The 23,906-nt window shown below is 39.4% G+C and overlaps 1 protein-coding gene across 1 annotated transcript; it reads left to right on the top strand.

Moving 5' to 3' along the window:
* Positions 1 to 2,535: 2,535 nt before the first annotated feature.
* On the top strand, positions 2,536 to 22,135 carry NMD3 (NMD3 ribosome export adaptor). Its single transcript, XM_060767594.2, has 16 exons — positions 2,536 to 2,632; positions 6,299 to 6,367; positions 6,900 to 7,034; positions 8,590 to 8,686; positions 10,286 to 10,366; positions 10,849 to 10,977; positions 11,715 to 11,805; positions 12,552 to 12,630; positions 13,407 to 13,503; positions 14,556 to 14,673; positions 15,898 to 16,043; positions 16,981 to 17,093; positions 17,513 to 17,585; positions 18,528 to 18,634; positions 19,261 to 19,331; positions 21,842 to 22,135. Exons 2-16 carry the CDS (start codon positions 6,324 to 6,326, stop codon positions 21,973 to 21,975), a joined length of 1,515 nt encoding a protein of 504 aa, XP_060623577.2. The 5' UTR covers positions 2,536 to 2,632; positions 6,299 to 6,323; the 3' UTR covers positions 21,976 to 22,135.
* The last annotated feature ends 1,771 nt before the right edge of the window (positions 22,136 to 23,906 follow it).

Genomic DNA, 23,906 nt, shown 5'->3' with positions numbered 1-23,906 from the left:
ATATCTGAAATGGCAGAATACTATGCTGGAGAGCTAATGACCCGGACATGTTTGTTGTCTTTTGTATATAAAAATTGACTCACTATTTGGAAAAGTGATTGTTTGAGAGCTTTCTAGAATGCAGGTATTTTGTATGAAATGGGTGTATGGTCTCGATCCTTGCAGAACTTTTGAGGCTTGTTCCATCCCTCTTCGTTAGTTTTGTGTGGCTGGATAATTTGGTGCACATGGTTTCTGGTCAGTGGATATTTATTTAATTGCTGTACATATCCTTTTTTCCCCAGCAGGAGGCAGAAAATGACTAAAAATGTTTAACAAAAACATAGCTAACATTTCAATGTTAAATTGTTGCTCTCATATACACCCATCATATCCTGTGGCATGTAACTATCTCATAAATGGCCATTCTAGCTTTTCCGTAACCCCCAACTTCTGTTTCACTTTTAGCTACAAAAAGGTCAACAATACAATATAAAAACATCATACAATAATAACAAGTTAAAAATACATATAGATTAGATTTACTGATAATTCAAATCGCCAGGATAAAATCATGTCCAATTCAGTCCATGTGTGTGATCGAGAACTCTGTTCTGTAGCCGGTCTCAACCATTACTCTGGGAATGCTTCCTTCCATAGCCAGGATTTCACCAGCCTCCTGAAGGACAGGAGGGAGGGGGCAGATCTGATCTCAATCGGGAGAGAGTTCCATAGCTGAGGGGCCACTACAGAAAAGGCCCTGTCTCTCGTCCCCACCAGACGCGATTGCGAAAATGGCGGGATCGAGAGCAGGGCCCCACCTGAAGATCTCAACTGTCTTGATGGTTCATAGGGGAGAATAAGTTCGGACAGGTAAACTGGGCCGGAACCGTATAGGGTTTTGTAGGTTAAGACCAGCACTTTGAATTGTGCTCGGAAGCTAATTGGCAGCCAGTGGAGTTGTGCGCTCCCTGTACTCCGCTCCCATTAGTAATCTGGCTGCCGAACGTTGGACGTCTCATCAATAGAATCAGCATTCAATCTAGTTGTCCATTAATCCATATTCCAATAATCAATCAATTGTACCGCTTAGTTGAAAGCCTGTTCGAAGAGCCAGGTCTTCACTCTCTTCCTGAATTCCAATAAGGAGGCGGCCGATCTAATGTCTGTAGGAAGGGCGTTCCACAGCCGGGGGGCCACTACTGAGAAGGCCCTGTCTCTCGTCCCCGCCAGGCGTGCTTGTGAAATCGGCGGGACCGAGAGCAGGGCCTCCCCAGACGATCTTAACATCCTAACTGGTTCATAGGAGGAGATGCATTCGGACAGATAGGTCGGGCCAGAACCGTTTAGGGCTTTAAAGGCTAAAGCCAGCACTTTGAATTGTGCCCGGTAGCAAATTGGCAGCCAGTGGAGCTGGCGCAACAGAGGAGTAGTATGCTCCCTGAGTGCCACTCCTGTTAGCATCCTGGCTGCCGCTCGTTGGACCAATTGAAGCTTCTGAGCAGTCTTCAGAGGCAACCCCACGTAGAGAGCGTTGCAGTAGTCTATACGGGATGTAACCAAAGCGTGGACTACCGTGGCCAAGTCAGACTTCCCAAGGTACGGGCATAGCTGGCGCACAAGCTTTAATTGTGCAAAAGCTTTCCTGGACACTGCCGAGACCTGGGGTTCCAGGCTCAGCGATGAGTCCAGGATCACTCCCAAGCTGCGCCTTCAGGGGGAGTGTAACCCCGTCAAGCACAGGCTGTAACCCTATGCCCTGTTCAGCCTTACGGCTAACCAGGAGTACCTCTGTCTTGTCTGGATTTAGTTTCAATTTGTTCACCTTCATCCAGTCTGTTACAGCGGCCAAGCACCGGTTCAGGACTTGAACAGCCTCCTTAGTAGCAGGTGAGAAGGAGTGACAGAGTTGAACATCATCTGCGTACAGGTATATGCTATATACTTTCATGTGCCTGAAAATAAATCTATCTGATGTAAAGTACCAATCTTTTCTGTACTTGCAATTCACAAAGCATCCCATATAAGACTGTATTTATATTCTACCCTTATTTATATTCTGCCTTATCTATATGGATAGACCAATTAAGACAGGCATGGGGCAAACTTGGGCCTTCCCTCCAGGTGTTTTGGACTTCAACTCCCACAATTCCTAACAGCCTACCGGCTGTTAGGAATTGTGGGAGTTGAAGTCCAAAACACCTGGAGGGAAGGCCCAAGTTTGCCCCATACCTGATATATATAACAACAGAGAATGTGCGGCCTATATATATGCCCTGAAGCCTGAAAGCCTATAGACCCTTAAAATGGCCCAAAAAAGAAAGAAAATCACATGTATGTCCAATGTTCTTGGTCCTCCTTGAATTCTCTAAGCACTTTCAGTCCAAGAACCAATGAAAACTTCTGCTTTGAGGGTTTACTCCAGCACCCAACTAACTCACCACTCCGAAGCGAATCTGAAAAGTTCTGCTTGAGTCTCGCGAGAGCTGCCTCCGGGAGGGATGTAACGTCTCGCGAGAGCACGCAAGGCAGCCACTAAAGTCCATGCAAATCTCGCGAGGCTGACGTTCACCGGCGGAGACCGGAAGAGAAGGGGAAGCGTGGCAGCCGCGTGAGCTTCCTAGGCAGAGAGCAGCTTCTCCGCTTCGGCTACGTAAGAATCTCACACTTACTTGGGATTTCAAGCCTTCCTTGCAAAATGGGGCAGCTCCAACAATACGCTGCATAGGTTCTTGTGGGCTTTCTCGGGCTATATGGCCATGTTCTAGAGGCATTTCTCCTGACGTTCCGCCTGCATCTATGGCAAGCATCCTCAGAGGTAGTGAGGTCTGTTGGAAATAGGACAATGGGTTTATATATCTGTGGAATGCCTGGGGTGGGGCAAGGAGCTCTTCCCTGCTGGAGCTAGGTGTGAATGTTTCAGCTGATCACCTTCATTAGCATTTGAAGGCCTGGCTGAGCCTGGGAAAATACCCTGTTGAGAGGTGTTAATCTGTGCCTGGCTGTTTCCTCTCTGTTGTTTTGCTGTTGTAATTTTAGAGTTTTTTAATACTGGCAGCCAGATTTTGTTCATTTTCATGGTCTCTTCCTTTCTGTTGAAATTGCCCACATGCTTGTGGGCTCTCCAGGCCAATGGATACTCCACCTCAGACATCAGAAGAGCTGCAAGACCAAGAACAAGCCACGAGAGTCAAGATGAAGATCCACCCAGAAGAAAAGTGTTCCTGCCATACATCAAGAGAACCACTGACCGCATAGGGAAGCTGATGAGGAAACACAACATACAAACAATCTACAAACCCACCAAGAAAATCCAACAAATGCTACGTTCAGCAAAGGACAAGAGGGATCCTCTCACCTCTGCAGGAGTCTACTGTATACCATGCAGCTGTGGACAAGTCTACATAGGGACCACCAAACGCAGCGCCCAGACACGCATCAAGGAACATGAAAGGCACTGCAGACTACTTCAACCAGAGAAGTCAGCCATAGCAGAGCACCTGATGAACCAGCCTGGACACAGCATATTATTTGAGAACACAGAAATGCTAGACCACACCAACAACCACCATGTCAGACTACACAGAGAAGCCATTGAAATCCACAAGCATGTGGACAATTTCAACAGAAAGGAAGAAACCATGAAAATGAACAAAATCTGGCTACCAGTATTAAAAAACTCTAAAATTACAACAGCAAAACAGCAGAGAGGAAACAACCAGGCACATCTTAACACCTCTCAACAGGGTATTTTCCCAGGCTCAGCCAAGCCTTCAAATGCTAATGAAGGTGATCAGCTGAAACATTCACACCTAGCTCCAGCAGGGAAGAGCTCCTTGCCCCACCCCAGCCATTCCACAGATATATAAACCCATTGTCCTAATTCCAACAGACCTCACTACCTCTGAGGATGCTTGTCATAGATGCAGGCGAAACGTCAGGAGAAATGCCTCTAGAACATGGCCATATAGCCCGAGAAAGCCCACAATAACCTAGTTTGATACCGCTTTAATGGCTCGGGTCTATTGGATTCAGGGAGTTGTCGTTTTGTGAGGCATTTAGACTTTGTGGGACTACAAATTCTAGTATTCCATAGCATTGGGCCAAAGCTGGTGTCAAACTGCAATATCTCTGCAAACAAAATACACAATAAAGATACAAATGCATAATAAAGTAAATAATTAATACAAACAATGTATCGTAACTAAATATGATTGTTGTTGTTCATTCGTTCAGTCGCCTCCGACTCTTCGTGACCTCATGGACCAGCCCACGCCAGAGCTCCCTGTCGGCCGTCACCACCCCCAGCTCCTTCAAGGTCAGTCCAGTCACTTCAAGGATGCCATCCATCCATCTTGCCCTTGATCAGCCCCTCTTCCTTTTGCCTTCCACTTTCCCCAGCATAATTGTCTTCTCTAGGCTTTGCTGTCTCCTCATGATGTGGCCAAAGTACTTCAACTTTGTCTCTAGTATCCTTCCCTCCAGTGAGCAGTCGGGCTTTATTTCCTGGAGGATGGACTGGTTGGATCTTCTCGCAGTCCAAGGCACTCTCAGCACTTTCCTCCAACACCACAGTTCAAAAGCATCTATCTTCCTTTGCTCGGCCTTCCCTAAGGTCCAACTCTCACATCCGTAGGTTACTACAGGGAATACCATGGCTTTGAGTAGGCGGATCTTTGTTGCCAGTCTGATGTCTCTACTCTTTACTATTTTATCGAGACTGGACATTGCTCTCCTCCCAAGAAGTAAGCGTCTTCTGATTTCCTGGCCACAGTCTGCATCTGCAGTAATCTTTGCACCTAGAAATACAAATACAAATTAAAACATGCTGCAGAACTAGAGCAGCCTAACACCACTTTTAACTGCAGTGCAGATGCACCCTCTTGTGAGAGAGCTCTGATGCTACAGCAGACTACAAGTCCCAGAACTCTCTAGCAGGTAAACGTAGTGTTAGGCTGCTCCACTTCTGCAGCATTCTTTATTGATTGCTATCATGTTTAGTTATGATACCTTGTTTGTATTAATTATTTAATTTACAGTGCATTTGTGTCTTTATTGTGTGTTTTGTTGTAAGCCGCTCTGAGCTTACTTCTTGGGAGGAGAGCAATGACCAATCTCAATAAAATAGTGAAGAGTAGAGACATCGAAGATCAACATAGTTAAAGCAAAGGAAATCAGGAGACGCTTACTTCTTGGGAGGAGAGCAATATACAATGACCAATCTCAATAAAATAGTGAAGAGTAGAGACATCACACTGGCAACAAAGATTCGCATAGTTAAAGCAATGGTATTCCCCATGGTCACCAACGGATGTGAGAGCTGGACCATAAGGAAGGCTGAGCGAAGGAAGATAGATGCTTTTGAACTGTGGTGTTGGAGGAAAGTTCTGAGAGTGCCTTGGACCACAAGAAGATCCAACCAGTCCATACTTCAGGAAATAAAGCCCGACTGCTCATTGAAGGGAAGGATACTAGAGGCAAAGATGAAGTACTTTGGCCACATCATGAAGAGACAGGAAAGCTTAGAGAAGACAATTATGCTGGAGAAAATGGAAGGAAAAGGAAGAGGGGCCGAGCAAGGGCAAGATGGATGGTATCCTTGAAGTGACTGGCTTGACTATGAAGGAGCTGGGGGTGGCTACAGCCGACAGGGAGCTCTGGTGTAGGCTGGTCCATGAAGTCACGAAGAGTCAGAAGCGACTGAATGAATAAACAACAACAGCCATCCCCAGCTCCTTCATGGTCAAGCCAGTCACTTCAGGGATACCATCCATCCATTCATCTTGCCCTTGCTCGGCCTCTCTTCCTTTTTCCTTCCATTTTCCCCAGCATCATTCTCTTCTCCAAGCTTTCCTGTCTTCTCATTATGTGGCCAAAGTACTTAATCTTTGTTGTTGTTTATTCGACAAAGGAAGAGGGGCCGACCAAGGGCAAGGTGGATGGGTGGTATCCCTGAAGTGACTGGCTTGACCTTGAAGGAGCTGGGAGTGGTGACGGCTGACAGGGAGCTCTGGCGTGGGCTGGTCCGTGAGGTCACGAAGAGTCGGAAGCGACTCAACGAATAAACAACAAAGCTCCGAGTCACAAAGGGAGATGGGACGGGATATAAATAAAGGTGACTTGACTTGACATGTTTTCACGCTGCACCTCTCGAAATACCTTATGGTTGATCTCAGCCCCTGAAGCATTTCAATCTTTGAATAATGCACAACTTTGCTCTCTTTTTCATACCTGGCTGTCTTGTGGTTTTATTTCTTCCTGCATTATCTACATGCCAAAAGGGTTTCCTCCAGCATTGAATTTTTTTCCTCCTTTTTAGCTTGGAAGTTGCATGTGGAACGAGAATGGAATACATGAAAGAACCTGCTACTGTCAGCCAGGGAAATATGTAAGTAACAGTTTCCATGAGCCCCAACCAGAATGCATTGAAATTGAGTTTTCAGTGATAGAATAGACTTTGTATTTATGCATGCAAATGTACAAAATTCTTCGTCTTCTTAGAAATGAGAAAGTTCATGGTAGGTAGTGGTCATTATTCACCCTGAGGAGCATTAAGTTGCTGAAAACATATCCTCAATTGACTCGGCAGAGATCTAAAGATTGGAATTTCAAGTTAAGCTCCAGAATGTCAAAACTATTAATGATAGCATTGTGTGTGTAAACAAACATTGTGTATGGACTGGATGGCCCTTGTTTCTCTTCAAACACTTATCATTCCATTGAATAGGCTGAGATTTTGTTCAACACCAACAAAGCACCAAGAAATCTCACCCTATTTACACTGAAATCCATTGTACAAGTAGCTTGGCCTAACTTTGTGTTCAGTGGGTGAAAATAGCCATCCTTTCCTACTTTCTATTGAAACCATGTAATTACATTATGGATTGTAATTTTTAAAATATATATATATATTATTCTAGCCTGTGCTGCGAGTGTGGAATCCCAATCCCACCAAACCCAGCCAACATGTGTGTATCGTGTCTACGCACAAAGGTGGACATCACTGAAGGAATCCCGAAACAAATTACTGTTCATTTCTGCAAACAGTGTGAAAGGTATAACCCATATTCAAGATCTTAAAACATAGCATAATAGTACTGAGTTTAGTTGTTGTTTTTTTGTTTGCATTCTTTTAAAAAAAGATTTCTGTGGTATCCTTCCTTACAAATGCAAGTTTTATTCAAAGATTTTTTTTTATTGTTTGTTGAAGAGGTCAGACTCTTTGGCAGAAAATGCAGCTGCCCAGACTATCTACATATTGGGGTGGCTTCTTCACAAACCACAGTGAAAGAGGAGTAAATAGCTCACGTTACAGTTATTTTCTTTAAAGAGTTTATTGCTGGCAGAATGAGTAGTTTGAGTGTTGGATTTGGAGACCCAGGGTTCAAATCCTCAGTTGGAAATGGAAACTTATTGGGTGACTTTGAGCAAGTTGCACTCTCTCAGCTTCATCTGGCCTAGTCTTGCAACAGAAAAACCACAAACAAACAAAGCAAAGCAAAAACACCATGATGATAGTCTCACTTTAGGGTTAGAAAGGATTTGGAGGCACATAACAGCAATAGCAACAACAGCATGCAGGTGGAAGAAATAGTAGGCCTCTTCCATGTGAGATTTACTCATTGGCCAGTAAGGAACAAACACTTGTGAATCTTGCTGTATATAAAAAGCTTTATTGTTGTTTTATGTAGTGTGACTTCACTGATTTAGTATACTTGGCGATGTTAACCGATCGTTTCTGTACAAGTCCCAATTTCAATTAATTCAACTTCTGCTAAGCCCCAATCATGATCCCCAGAGATGTGCAGTATAATTAGTGCATAAAGTTTTCCTTACTAAGCTAACTGGTGCCTATATACAGAGTTTTAAGTCCTCATAAATATTTATAGTATGTTTTAAGTTTTATTCAAAGTACTGCTGCGTTTGGATACTAAAATAAATTAATCGTTACAAAATTACCTGTAATCTCTAAATAGATGTTGACTTTATGTACAGTAGGTGGATGTTGCAACTGATTTTGTTCCAATAGTAAAGGGGCAATAAATGTGCCCAGGTCAAAAACTCCATTGAGATTTTTACTGTGATTTCAAATTTTAAAATGGTTCACAGCTTACAACAGTTGTCAATGTAGATAATTAACTGGCAGCTCCATAAATGTCTTAACAATTTCTCACCTGATGGATGGTAAAAATTCTAGTATCAGTCCAAACTACAGTTACAAAGATCCAAAATAAATACAAACCTGTACCTAATTTCCTAGAACTCATCCCTTTCAATTCAATAGAATTAACTTTTGAGAAGATATAACTAGGATTATGCTGCAAGTCTCAGTTGTGACCATCCAAATATTGAACTGCAAATGTCTGTTAGCCATAACCAACATAACTAAAGCCCAAAAAGTTGCAATTTAATGCTGGAAGAGTTGCATTTAAATCTGAGTAACGAGTAACTTGATTTTGATGGGACAAAAATGTGGCCAATTGCATCCAGATCTAGAAGTGTGACATATTTAATGCATCTGCATTTATAACTGCATTTTAAAAGACAACTCACCATAAATCACTGCAAAATAGTTCCAGTTTTTAAAAATGGCTCCTTTTTGACTTCCAGGTATCTTCAGCCCCCAGGAACATGGGTGCAGTGTGCCTTGGAATCAAGAGAACTTCTGACCTTGTGCCTTAAAAAGATTAAAGCTTCACTTAGCAAGGTTAGTCTCATTCCTCTTCATTGTTCTGTAGTAGTGATATAGTCATATAAACTTCATACTGCCCATGAAATCTGCAATATATTACAAATATGGTTTTCTTCATTCATAATAATGATTTCACATATTTCAGTTAATACTTTGGGGATTTTTGGCTTTCCTCTTCTTATAATGAAATCTCTCTTACCTGCATGCACGTTCTGCCTTAGAGAAATACCTTGAAAATACAGAACAGATGTTACATGTGATGGTTGAGGCCTGATTGCTACATGATCCTATTCTTTACCAGCAGTGGCATGATCGCTTCTGTTTGAGGCTGACGCCTTCGTTTTATGTTTATTTTTCACTTCACAAAAGCTAGGTCGTGATCTATTTGAATTTTTCTGTCCTTGATTTTTGTTTCACATGCAATCCCTTGTACAGGCAACCCCCAATTTACAAATATCCAACTTACATATGACACATAGTTAAGAGCGGGGATGAGACAACAGAAAGTGAGAGAAATTTACACTTAAGAAAGGAAATTCACTCTTGAAAGAGTTATCATGGGGAAAAGATGTCTCAACTGAAGCTTTCTTGCCAACCTTCATTTCCACAACAAACAAACATTTTCAAAATCCAGTGATCACAGGGACAGAAAGTTAGGTTAAATCTTCTGAACAGGGGAACAGACAGCAAAATGAACCATATATGGCTGGAGCTATTCTTAAAAAAATGTACCTGCTCTGACTTCCACACAAATTCAACTTAAGAACAAACCTACAGAACCTGTCTTGTTCGTAACTTGTGGTCTGCCTGTATTGCAAGTATTCTCTTATAACTCAAGGGTTAATAATACCAATATCATGTTCTCATTTCCTACAGGCTGACTTCACTATATAACTCAGATCTGTAGTGTGAAATGTGAAACTTTAAAGAATCAAAAAGGTTAAGGGTACATGATCACACTGCATTAAACTGACAGGCTGCCAGTCATAAAATATAACAAAGGTTTTCCAAAATATGTTATAGTCAAATACTTAATATCGCTGAGAAAGCAGGATGGATCCCTAGATCTCTAAGTAAAATCATGGTGTTTTTACTTAGACATATTATGGCAGACATATTATGATAAAGTATGTGCCATTGAGCAGGAAGCAGCTGTTCAAATAGCTGTGTTTGAAATACTGTTTATGTGGAGATCCATAAGAAATTCATTAGTTTGAAATATATTGATGCTTTTGAACAGGTGAAGGATATTGCAAACAGTCGTCCCTAGTGTTGCATGAGATTGTTCTATATGAATGACTTTTTAAACAGTGTTTTGTTCAGTGGATAGGATGTTGCTGCTTATTGAAAAATAATTTTCAGTCCCCAGAAATAATCCATATTTCATCTAAAGGAGTTGTTCTGTTTAATTTTCCTCTGCTAATTAAATTGGCTGTTGCATGTTTCCTGTAATCCTTAAAATGTTTATTGAGTACAATGTATCCTTGTATTTATTTCTGCATTTTGTAGTGATACTAAATGCAGGAGTTATCAAACTCAGATTCCACCTGCTGTGTTGCTCGCCTTAATTACTTGACAATATGCACTTTAATTGTGCATGGTCTATTCTGACAGGTGCGATTGATCGATGCAGGGTTTGTGTGGACTGAACCACACTCCAAAAGACTTAAAGTAAAATTGACGGTACAAAAGGAGGTAAGTAAAGTTGAATGACTTTTACCAATATTATAGTCATAGAAATAAAAGGCTATATTTTAAGAGGGACTGTAGTGGTGTATGGTATAGTGGTTTGAGTGTGTTGGACTACAATTTTGGAGACCAGGGTTCAAATCCCCATTTGTCTGTGGAAAACCATTGGGTGACCTTGGGCAAGTCCCCACTCTCAATCTCAGAAAAAGGCAAAAAAAAATTCCCTCTGAACAAGAAAACACTGTGATAGATTTGCCTTAGGGTCGTCATAAGTTAGAAACTACTTTTAGTCACACCGAAGCAACAATAATCTAAGGAAGAAGGAACTCAAAGTTTCTTTTCTTTACAACTATTTGGGTTCTCAAAATTTGAATCCTGTGCACAATGTCTTAAGAGCAAGGGCCATTAAAATTAGTGAGACTTACATTCAAGCCACTTAAATACAGCGTTCAACAAAACAAGGTCTTACATTCACATTTCTTCCCTAGGTAATGAATGGTGCAATTCTTCAGCAAGTCTTTCTAGTAGAGTATATTGTTCATTCTCAGATGTGTGATGACTGCCATCGAGTTGAAGCTAAGGACTTTTGGAAAGCAGTGGTTCAAGTTAGACAAAAGGTAAATGAGAGTGAGATGCATCTTGATGAAGAAGAACAGCCAACATGCACACCCATTTACTATATTAAAGCTTATTATTAAAAAATACAGTCACATTAGGCCAGTAGTGAGCAACTGGGGATGTGAATCAATCCACTGTGGCTACAGTAGTTTGTCAGTGTGCCCCATCAGACATCATTTCCAGTTGGTTTTGGGCTAAAAATGGGGAGATTCAAAGCCACTGGATTTGCAAATGGGTTTCTTGCTTTTGGAGCTATTTTCAGACCCAGAAACTGGCCTGAAAATAAATGTACCCAGTCCTCATTTTACGGATTTATTTTCAAACTCTATATGGTTAAGTTAAGAAAGCCAGCATGGAGTAATGATGTGAGCATTGGACACCAGTGTTTGATTCCCTGCTCAGCAACTCGCTGGGTGACCTTGGGCAAGTCACACAGTCTCAGTTTCAGAGGAGAGCAAAGGCAAAACCCCTCTGGAAAAAAACTTCCAACATGTTCACCTTTAGTTGGAAATTACTTGAAGGCACACAACAGCAACATTAACAAATGTTAAATAACCTTTGCAATATATATGGAGACTACAAAATGTCTCGTTTCTTTCCTGTGCATTCCATTCAGTTAAGTTTAAGTGCTAAGGAATAGGTCTTCATGAAATCAGTGCAGTGACATTCTTGGCGGGGGCGGGGGGGGGGGGTCCTTAGTTCACCTATAAATTTAGTTCTAATTCTTATCTTTTAGACTCTACATAAAAAGACATTCTATTACTTGGAACAATTGATTTTGAAGCATAGACTTCACCAGAACACTCTTCGTATCAAAGAGATTCACGGTGAGCGAGGTTTTCTTTTCTCTATAATCCTTACAGAAAATAAAAGGTGTTATCTAATTTGGCACCAGTTCTTACAACAGGAAATATTAACATGCTCATTAGTTGCTAGCATAAAAAATGCAAGGTTTTGCAAATAATATTAGATGCTCTTTGTTGTGTATGAATGCCTGGCTTCCAGAGGTTCCACAAGACCAGAACAGTCTAGTAAGCCTGGTTTGGGTCATAGGCTCTATCAGATAGCAAGAACTGACAAAGCCAGCCTTCTCATGGACCTATTAGAAGATAGATATTTGAGAAACAAAAACAAGGAAGCTTGCAAATTTCTTCCCCTGCTACCACTCCTTCCTTCCTAGGCATGTGCAAAGAGTGTGGCACTTCTAGTGCAACAGAATGTAATGCTAGTGTGATGCTGTGATGCTGCAGTTGGAATCCTTGGAATTATATTATGTACTGTTACTTGTAATTGGATATGATGTCACTTGATTGGTTGGATGGACTTATATCGCATCTTTCTTTAAAAGAAAAAGATTGATACATGCCCAGTTATGGTCATCATGAACCTTCATTCATTTATGATATGTATCTCATAATAGAAACAAACATACCATGGATGCAAAAAGAAGAAGAATGTGATGAAAATATGTTAAAGAATGATGTTTAGGTTTCCATAGAAGCCCACGAAGATTGTGAGATCTTATGATGGAACCATATCATGAATTTTCATGATTTCAATTCTGTGCTTTCAGATGGTCTGGATTTCTACTATTCTTCAAAGCAACATGCTCAAAAGATGGTGGACTTTCTGCAGTCCACGGTACCTTGCAGGTAAGACCTCATTAGTTACACAGCTATTTAAGCCACTTCAGTCCTATTGGGAGGGAGAGGACTTCTTAGACTTCAGACTTCCAGTCCTCATTCATCCTTGTTCTGTATTAAAGGCCTTCCATATTAATGCCTGCATGTGATCACATGAATATCATATGTAACCTTGTGGAGTCTATAGTTCTGTAGCAAGAGTGATGAAAGTGTGAGCAATGGGCCATATATGTTTATCAAGTTTTGAAATCTCCAGGGTCCCCAACACCTTCTTTTGAGAAGAATTTTATTGGTATCTATTTTTATTTTTCTCTATTATTATTACATTTATTATGTTACTCTATTTTATTATTACATTTGTTATGTTACTCTATTATTACTGTTATTACATTTATTATTTTATTCTATTTGTATTACATTTAGTATTTTACTCTCTTCATTATTATTGGAAAGATGCATAAACACATTTACATAGAGTAATGGTTTAATCAGAGTTGGACAGTTATCTTAAGTTACAGTTTTATGTAAGTATTCAAAAACATTTCACCTACTGATGCCACAATTAATGCAATTTTATTGATATCTATTTTTATTTTGAAAATTGAGTATATATGGTAGTTTATTGTGAGCTTTCACAGAGCTCAGTCCACTTCTCATATATTGATGGTCAGTCATCAGTGATTCTGAAGATACGGACTAAAATCCATGGCATCTGAAGATAAGATAGATTAATTTATTTTAAAGGCGCCAGTTGATTCTTTCCTCCACCTCTTTCCTTCTTTCAGGTCTAAAGCATCCCAGCGTTTGATCTCTCATGACATTCATAGCAATACATACAATTACAAAAGCACCTTCTCTGTGGAGATTGTTCCAATATGCAAGGTATTTTGACTTTGCAAGTTAAGATTTGAGGGGGGAAATGAATCAAGATTATCTGCTGTATGAAAAGCAAAACAAATTCAGCTGAAGAAATAATGACTAGCCAGACTTGCAACACAAACTTACATTGTGTTCTTGACCGATGTTTTAGCTAGCTAGCTTTTTCTTTTCCAGAATATTTCAAGGTTCTTCCAGATGTTTAGATGTTAGATGCAAGAATTATTGCACTATTTTCCTTTCTCAATAATTACTAAGCAAGTTCATCCTTTGTGAGGCAAAGTGCCTGTTAATTCAACCATGTGCCAAACTCGCTACTTAATTGAGGGTGTCCAGTTTCATTGGAATACCTAAGATCAAAGATTCCCAACCTTTTTTTTGACCAGGGACCACTCTGCAACATTTGTACCAAAAGGATTACCAATCAGTTTTTGATCTGTTTTACATTTGGTTTGGTTATTTGGGGTCCTCATTCAGAAAATTACATCGGATAGGCCATATCAGATCTAGTTTCTGATAGAGAGCATATGCCATCCAGTAGTCGCCATCTGCTCGCCCACAGAAAACCGTATTTAATAAGCCTTGGCACTATAAGAGGATTTTGCAAGACCAGTCACTTTTGTTGCAATGGTCTAGTAACAGTGAGGCCTCGGACCACTGACCTAGAGACACTCCATGAATGCAATAGTAGAAGGAATGGAAACATCTTTTGGAATTCCTGTTTCTAATATCCAACAATTTATTTTCACAATTTTTGAGATGTGATGCTGTATTTTGACCTTTTGATAACCAAAGAAGGCATTTGGAAGTTTTTCTCTATTCATTCAGAGCTACACTGAATATAAAGAATTCTTTTGCATGTGTTTTTGAATCTTTTAACTCTTTCAGGAGATTTAAGCACTTTGTAAAGTTCCCAAAGACTGTATTGATAATTCTTTAAAAGTTTCCTGATCCTCAAAAGGAGTTTTGAAATTTCAGTAATTCTGTTAACAAAAGATCTATGACAGGTATAAGAGAAGTTTTTTATTGTTTTTCTGGTATTTTTTCTCATTGTGCAGGACAATGTTGTATGCTTGTCTCCAAAACTGGCTCAGAGCCTTGGGAATATGAGCCAGATTTGTGTTTGCATCCGCGTTACGAGTGGTGTTCATATAATTGATCCTAATACATTGCAAAGTAAGTTGTTGATTTGTTTTCCCCTTGTCACTATATGTGTGTGTATATATATATATAAAGATATACAAGAAGATTAATTCAAGTGTTTCAGGATTAATGTAAATATGCCCAAATTTAAGCTATTTTAGACTAAATGCATTTCCCAGTCCTAACTGGAGTAGAACCATTGTATCAGTTACTGAATGGCAAATAAAATACTAAACATAAATTCCATTGATTCCATAAGTTCACTGTCATTGGGACTTTGAAACTAAAACTTTTTTAAAAAATTAGTAGGGCTGTTGTCCAAGTATTTTATTCATTTTGTGTAAGTACGTGGTTTTAACTTAATGTTGATGGTTGCATTCTGTTGTCGAAGGCTTTCATGGCCAGAATCACTGGGTTGCTGTGAGTTTTCCGGGCTATATGGCAATGTTCCAGAAGCATTCTCTCCTGATGTTTCGCACATATCTATGGCATCCTCAGAGGTTTTGTGAGGTCTGATGGAAACTAGGCAAGTAAGGTTTATATATAGGTGGAATGTCCAGGGTAGGAGAAAGAACTCTTGTCTGTTTGAGGCAAGTGTGAATGTGGCAATTGGCCACATTGATTAGCATGTAAAGGCCTTGCAAATTCAATCCTGGCTGGTTACTGCCTGGGAACTCCTTTGTTAGAAGGTGTTAGCTTGACCTGATTGGTTCTTGTCTAGAATTCCCCTGTTTTTTGAGTGTTGCTCTTTATTTACCGTCCTGATTTTAGAGTTTTTAAATACTGGTAGCCAAATTTTGTTCATTTTCATGGTTTCCTCACAAAACCTCTGAAGATGCCTGCAGTAGATGTGAGATAAACGTCAGGAGAAAATGCTTCTGGAACATGGTCATACAGCCCAGAAAACTCACAGCAACCTGATGGTTGTATTGTTTGGTATATATTTTAGGCTATTTAAGATATTTTTGTTTTCATATTTTAAAGTGTTCAAAATTGTTAGAATTGGTTTATTGTATTCTGCCCTGAGAGCTTTTGATATAGGGCAGGATATAAATCTATTAATTAATTAAACTATGCTAGTCAGATGACATTAGCAGTTCCCTTATCCTTGATGTGAAAATGATACTTCTGTGATTGGGTGAGGGACTTTGAAGAACAAACTGGGTCTGTGTAATTTTCACTTTATTAAAAGCAATGCCACAAAGTTCTTTGGGTAGCAACCACATTGGTTCCATATGTTTTCTCTTGTTCTTACAGTTGCAGAAATTGATGGGAACACTTATTGGCGTTATCCTTTTAACAGCTTGTTCCATCCAAAGCAATTGGAGGAATTTATTGTCATGGATATCAGCAGGGTCCATGACAGAAAACAAAGTGCTGGCGCAGGCATGAGATCCACCAAAGTAAGAATTGTTCTTCTGTTCGTTGGGCCTCTTCGGTGTTAAAATTGTTACAGCATTTCCTGCAGAAAAAATAAAGCTTCCATAGTAAATCCCTCTATCCTGGGCCTTGTCCCTCAAATTTCTACCAGCTGTTAGTTTGCCCATGCCTGGTTTACCTGCTCACATATGTTGCATTACTCTGGTGGATTTATCTCTGCTTAATTTATGCTTTATGTGTCTTTGTGTTTTAATTGTTTAAATTGTAATTGAAATGTTGCTTCAGAAAAGAAACAATATTTCCATTTTTTCTCATTAATAGAGTAGTTTCTATCAGTGAAAACATATAGTAAGCAAAGCTAAGAACATGTTACTGAAAGATTTTAGCCAAGACTGTGTTGAAGACACAAATTCTGCTTTAAAATTGTCTCCATGATGTGCTAAAAAAATTATTTCTCAATTATTAATCTATCTAATGGCAGCATGATTTTGTTCATCACTAAATCAACTCTTATTCACTTCAAGACACAGTACTATGTCACATGCACAATATCATGCCCATGACGTTTTTCTTATTAGAAAAAACTGCACAATTTCACCCAATTAGACCACAGCACCCACATTGTTCCTAAACATAACGGCTTGGACTACAGTTATGGAGGGCCTGATTTTAATATTGAATGTAATGTTTTTCAATGCTTAATATGTATTAATTTTAATTTAATTTTAATCTTAATGCTATTGGAATTATATGTATTTTAAAGCATTGAATAATTGCCTAAATGTAAGCTGTGTTGAGTCCCCTTCAGCGTAGAGAAAGGTAGGGTATAAATAGGGCAAATAAAAAAATAACAAAAATTAAGCAGTTTCAGTGCAAAATACTTTTTTTTTTAAAGATAGAGGATAGTATTAATTTTAACTGTCTTCTATTTTCAATTTGTATTCTTTTGTGTCTTTTAAGCATACGCTTGCTGAAGCTTGGGTTCAGAAGACATCAGAGCTGAATACAGACCATCAGTATTTCTGTCGCACTCACTTAGGACACCTTCTGAATCCTGGAGATCTAGTGATGGGGTTTGTATTATTGTTCTTTCAGTTGGTGTTCGGTTTAGCAGAGGCAGAATCCTTGAGATTGATCTTTACCTCTACTTAAAAAGTTTGAGGACCCCTCGTCTGATTCATGGGACAAGTATCCAGAAGTCCTTCATTTCAATAGGGTTTGCTATCATGCATGGATTTGCGTTTCCCCCACAGATACAGGGATCATACTGCATTTGCAATAGAGATGTTATTTTTAATTTCTTCTACATTCTAATAGTGAGTATCTCTTTACTTTTAGCAAGTGGCTGTCTTTTGAGTTGTCAGAGAAGTAGAATAGTCCACTGTCAACTCAAGGCTATTTCCAACACCATAACCATTTTTCTAATCTTTTGAATATTAAACCTATCTAACATTGCATAATAACGACTGCATTTTCTCTGTGCTTGCCTTAGATTTGACTTGGTCAATTGCAATCTGAATGATGAATTTGCAAATAAGATGAATCCACATAACATTCCTGATGTGGTAAGTTTCTAAGATGTTCTCCTTAAGTGGCCTTTTGGCTTTTCTCAAATTACTTTAAATCTCATTGCAAGCATATGTATCATATGAGCATTGCTTCTCATAAAAACACAAGTATTTTCTCACCTCACTCTCTAAGTTGATAGTTTCCCTAGGCCTGTCTTTTGCTTACGCTTACATCTCACCTTCGATCAATCTCAATATTGTATTTTATAAAATCACAGATGTTCTCCTATCCAGTTGTTTCCCCTGCACAAAGCTGCTTAGCCTTAGCAAGGTCATTGCACTTTGTGCCTTCGGAACATGCCCTATAGTCATGCGCTATAGAATTAATGCATTTGACCCCACTTTAACTAACATGGCTCAGTGTCATGAATCTTGGAGAATATACTATCTCAGTCTCCCCTCTCTCAGCCATTAATATTTGGTGGTAGTAACTCTATGTATTATCGAACCTATACAAGTTTATACACAGCAAATACTTTAAGAAGGTAGTATATAAATATTAAATCTTTGTAAGTCATTTACTATTAATATAAGTTTTTCTGGAAGATTCTTTTAACTGAAAAGTGAGTTTTTTTTAAAAAAAAACTTGATTACTCAATTTAAGTCAAGCTTCCTTCAGTCTAAATCAGTGGTTCTCAATCTATGGATCCCCAAATGTTTTGGCCAGCTGGTAAAGTTGCTGGGATTCCTGGGAGTTGTAGGCCAAAACACCTGGGGACCCACAGGTTGAGAACCACTGATCTAAATTAAAGATCAGTTAAAGTTTTATTCTGCTCTTATGTTTACTTTGAATAATGTACAGATTTGCAATTGCTTTCTTGATGCCATCCATAAATGTTAATTGCAATACTGGCTTCTGCAAATAATCATGGTATCCTTTGGAGGGCAGACTTTTGTTTCTGATGTACTATCTCCATTTTCCACCTCTGTTATCCCCAGATTTTGATTAAAAAGAGCTATGACCGCACTAAACGTCAGCGTCGCAGGAACTGGAAGCTGAAAGAATTAGAACGAGATCGAGAAGGCATGGATACAGATGATGAAAGGTTGGACACTTTATATATATTTTTGCTCTGCCTCATAATTCCACATGTTAAAACCAGCCTGATCATGTATGACGAAACATTGTGTCCTGCCTCCCCGGCTTCTATTTTTTATCACTTCAGATACACTCTTAACTATATTGCATTTTATTACATTTTAAAGTAATGTACAATATAATAAGATGCATTAAATAACTCTCAACACAATTAGGCCTGCAGCAAAAGAAGAAAAAGCTAGATGCCAGTACCTGTCCATTTTGTGCATATGTAAGAGCAGCAATGGGGGAAATAAATTTAGATGATTAAATTCAAGTGCACTGTGATCTGTCGAGTGCTGATCAGTGCTCTTGTGTTGTATCTGTCTTGTCTTCAGTGCATCTGAATCCCTAATAATCACAATAGATGTGTTCTCTCACAACTTGTGAGCCTTCATCGTGGAGCTGGGTGCTTGTGTAATAGCTAGGACTAACAATTCAGCATAAAATAAAAGTCTGCACTCTGTTACATATTATTATTATGTATTTATTTTTATTTATTTACTTTTCTTTACTTATTTACTTTTCTCCCATGGATGGACTATATAAATATAGTCCAGCAATTACTTATCATTTTTAATGTACTTTTTCTAGACAATACCAGGATTTCCTAGAAGATCTGGAGGAAGATGAGACAATTAGAAAAAATGTCAATATCTACAAAAGTAAGTTGCTTACCCGAAGTAGTTTGTTTCTTTTTTATATAATACCATATTTACGTGAGTCTAATGCACCATCAAATCTAATGTGCACCTCAATTTTCAGTACCCAGTGTAATGCACAACAGCAAAAGGTGTTCTCTTTGTAATATGCCCATTACAATTGCTGCCTGCTTAGAATTTGTACTTTTAAAAAATGTGTTAGAACATTGAAGTTTTCAGCAGAGGAAAAGAAACCCTGGGTGCATCTATGCTGCAGAATGAATTCACTTTAACTGCCTTGGTTCAATGCTATGGAATAATGGAGGCTGTAGTTTTCCAAGGCCTTGAGTCTTCTCTGCCAAAGTAGGCTGGTGCCTGATCAAACTACAAATCCCAGGATTACATAGCATTGGGCTATGACAAATTACAAGTGACATCTCTCAAATAGAAACTCCAGGTGTTCCTGAAGCAACTTCCCTATTGTATTGGTTCAGCGCTACGATTATCCTATTACGTGAATCTAATGTACATCCTGATTGGCGGGGCGGGGGAGAGGCGAGAGGAGGGAGGGGAGGGGAGCCGGGGAGCGGGGCCGGGGCAGGGAGGGGGGGAAGCGCGAGCCTGGCAGCAGGACGGTAGGCGCTAGATTCTAATAAATACAGTAATATCCAGAAATGTTAAGTATTTACAACTCTACAGTGTTTTGTACAGTTGGCCATTTAATTTTCATTTCACCTTGATTACTCCAGTGTACTTGTCAAACACCGACTTCCTTTCCTTTGTTTTGTCCCGATTTCTTTAATTACATTGGGATAATTGACTGCTAAGAATGATAATTGTAAGCCAGTTGCCACTATGGAAGTAGTTGCATCAATATACCATTTGCACCAAGAAGATGGGTGGCATGTTGACCTAAGTTCTTTAGGTTTTCCAGCACAACTCTATCGTCAACTGCTGGTGAATGTTAACCATAGAGTAAGGCTGGAAGACCTATTGATTACTACAGATGTGTTCTCTCAACAAATGTGTGTTTTTCACTTTTGTGGGGGTCTTGTGCCCTTAACTCCAGAAAATATAGAGGGTGATGCCCTTTTTATTGATTACAAGCACATGTTTTAAAAGTTAACTTTATGTTATCAGTGCAGCAAATAGATAGTTTTTGCATACTTGGGGGGACTTTCTAGATGTGAAACAAAAAGTATCATCAGTGTGAACATGTATACTGCCCACAACATGTGAAATGTTGAGGTCATTTGATTTTTGGAGTGGGATGAAAATCTGAGTGGGAAAGTTGTCTGCTTGAGCCTCTCCCATGTTGTTAATACACCCTGGAAAGAGAAGTAGTAAAAATAAATCTGAGATAAAAGAATTTTAGTGGATCACGTAAAATTCCTCTGTAGTCTAGCATTGTATTTGCACAAAATAGTAACCAGATGCTGTTGAATCCTAGAAGTAGGACATGTGCATGTAGTACACTCCAGCTTGTGTTCCACAGCAGGCTGTACAGCAGTGGTTCTCAACCTGGGGTCCCCAGATGTTTTTGGCCTACAAACATAGAGGGAGACATTTTCTTTTCCTCGGGAGAGAAGTGTAGGCCAAAAACATCTGGGGACCCAAGGTTGAGAAGCACTGCTGTACAGGGAAACATATTACCTCTTGCGTTGAAGGTAATACAAAGCCATTGTGACTAGAATTGTAGAATAATGGAGTTGAGCTATTCAGTCCAAATCCTTGCCATTCAGGCATACACAAATCATCCAACCTCCATTTAAAAATCTTCAGAGAAAGAGTCCACCAACTCCAAAGCAGCATGTTCCACGTTCATATAGCTCTTATTATCAAGAAATTCATACTGATGCCATTGAACCCAAACAGTAGATAGTCACAAGACTTAGTATACCATATGGCTTGCTTCCTTTGGCCTGAGTGGCCTGCTATGGGTTTCCTTCAATCTAGGTCTTAAAATTGGAAGGAATGTTGAGTCTGAGTACTATAGGTGCTGTAAGAAGAGCTGCCCCGTTAGTTGCCTTAAAAGTGCTAAGAAGTGTTGGAGGGAAAAGCATTTTGTCTAATCTTAATTAACCCCACTTCTCCAAACGTTATTTGTATTACGAAAGGAGAGCGGGGGAACACCTAGTAGCTTAAAACTATTCTGGATCAGAGCTGTGGTATGAAATGAGAAGTGAAATGTACATGCCGTCTCCACTTTAAAGTGAAAAAATTCCTAATTAGTGGCTAATTAGATTGGAAAATCTTTTGACCTCAGTTAATCCTGGCCATGCACTAAGGCGATACATGGCTTTGGTGTGAGCTACAAAGAAAATTACCTATTAACTGTGAACTTAGGCAGTTCAGTTATTATGCTAAGAAGAATGGGGTGGTTGGGAATATAATGCTATTAGGGCAGGAGGGGCGTGAAATTTTAAAGTAAAGACATCACATTTTACTATAACCACCCCAGTTCCACATTTGATTCTCTCTGGATTAAGTAATCTTTGTTTTTTGAGATATTATCTTGCTTTTTCGTGTTGCAGATTCAGGTATTCCAGTGGAAAGCGACACAGACGATGAGGGCATTCCTCGGATCAGTCTTGCTGAAATGTTGGAAGATCTCCAGATATCTCAAGATGCTACTGGTGGAGAGGGTGCTGAAATGTTGACAGAATAGTAAGGGATATTATGAAGGTGAATACTTTTTCTCTTAGGAAAAAAAGTGGTAACTTCAAAAATTAGTTGGGTTTCAATCATACTCTCAACATGCAATATTGCAAAATGTGCAACAGTAAATCCTAATGGAAACATTAATAAAGGTTGAGAAATGGAGTAAATCTGGGTGCTTTCAGAAGATGTGTGTTTATTTTTCAGTAATTACCAAAGTTTGTGTATCACTGATGAAAATCAATTTAGCACAATGGTTTCAGTGTAGGATTGTAATGCGGAATTTGAGTCCCTGCTCAGCTATGGAGACTCATTGGGTGGCCTTAGGCAAGTCATGCCCTTGATGGCACGATGGGTTAAACCCTTGTGCTGGCAGAACTGCTAACCGAAAGGTCGGCAGTTCGAACCTGGGGAGCGGAGTGAGCTCCCATCTGTCAGCTCCAGCTTCTCATGTGGGGACATGAAAGAAGCCTCCCACAGGGTAGTAAAACATCTGGACATCCCCTGGGCAACGTCCTTGCAGATGGCCAATTCTCTCACACCAGAAGCAACTTGCAGTTTCTCAAGTTGCTCCTGACATGAAAAAAAAAACCCTCTTAGTCTCAAAGACTGCCCAAAAAAATCCCATGGTAGGATTGCCATAAGTCAGAAACAACTTGAATGCACATAACAACAAATGTCACTTCTTAATTTGCACATGCATCAATATCGGTGTCTGTAACTCGGAAGGTAGGGTTCATTGGTGCATATTGGATATAGCTCCCAGAAAGGTGTGGAAATGTTCTAATGTATTCTAAGCTAAATGTATTTTGCTGAAATGGCAAATCTGACAAGGCATATCAGAAAATAACTGAAGCTTTAATTACTCCAGGAAGTGAATGCTTGGCCTGCTTTTAAAAATATTTTACTATGATTCAGTAGCTGGCTAGAATATAAGTCCTAACAGCAATAAATGAAGTTGCTTTTAGTATAATTAGCTACTAATGCTGCATGGGTTAGACACTCCTCTTATAATTTCATATCTTATCACTGTTCCTAAGATTCAAGTCATCGAACAGTTTTCTGTGTCAGTATCACAACAGGAAGGTTTAGACAACCAGGCAGGGAGTGGCTACAGCCTCTGTGGGAGGAGTGGCCACTGTAGCCTGATGAGACAAGTTTTAGCAACCAATTCACTGTTTTAATATCAAGCAAAATGGCTACAGGCTCGATTGATGGTGAAAAGTAGATTCCAAGGAGTTGGGAGATGTTTAGGAAATACATGTTGCACTTTGCTCATGCTTTACAGAGCCTTTGTAAGTCTGAGAATAAAAAATGCATCTGTCTGGAAGCAGGTTTAAATCATGTTGTAACCTAGTTTTTCACTCTAAGCCAATACTTAGGATGTGGCATTTTAAAAAGAATTTAACTTTTTAGCTTCTTGATATGACTACAGTATGATTGCCTTTCCTATTCATGCAGAAGCAAACCATTACAGCATGTCCTTAATAAAAGTATGCCATACTTAAAAGTCATTACTGCTGTGTTTTGTTGCCTAGCAAATAATGCAAAAGTACTCCTGTTGCTTTCTTATTTGTTATTTTCCTGTGTGCTCGAACTATTCTTTAAATAATAGTCAAGAAGTCCTTTTGCATTACTTCACGAACTGGGTTTTAGATGCCTAGGCACAGCTTTGAGAACATTTATTCAAGGTTAAGTACACCAATAAATCAGGCAATAAAATTTCCCAACTCCATGGCTGCAGTCCAGTAATGTGATAGCAATGGCGTTGCGTCTTCGTGAGTGAAGTTAGGATATAAAAACCTAAGAAAATAAGCTTTATAACATCTTTGTCCTGTGCCTGTGATGAAGCCATTTATTATGTTATACAAGCAACATATTTCAGGAACGACTACTTCAACCATTTCTGTTAGAGTCCGATCTCTATTCCAGTTTTTCTGT

This window comes from Anolis sagrei, chromosome 3, assembly GCF_037176765.1.
Source record: "Anolis sagrei isolate rAnoSag1 chromosome 3, rAnoSag1.mat, whole genome shotgun sequence".
NCBI lineage: Eukaryota > Metazoa > Chordata > Lepidosauria > Squamata > Dactyloidae > Anolis > Anolis sagrei.
Note: the sequence above shows the minus strand (reverse complement) of the source record. Positions and strands in the feature narration are given on the sequence as shown.

Bases quoted from the DNA above. Each gene is read 5' to 3' on its own strand.
- NMD3 (XM_060767594.2), top strand. From the start codon at position 6,324: ATGGAATACATGAAAGAACCTGCTACTGTCAGCCAGGGAAATAT. The intron at 10,367-10,848 runs GTAAGTAAAGTT...TTTCTTCCCTAG, and splicing joins AATTGACGGTACAAAAGGAG to GTAATGAATGGTGCAATTCT. The intron at 17,586-18,527 runs GTAAGTTTCTAA...TGTTATCCCCAG, and splicing joins CACATAACATTCCTGATGTG to ATTTTGATTAAAAAGAGCTA.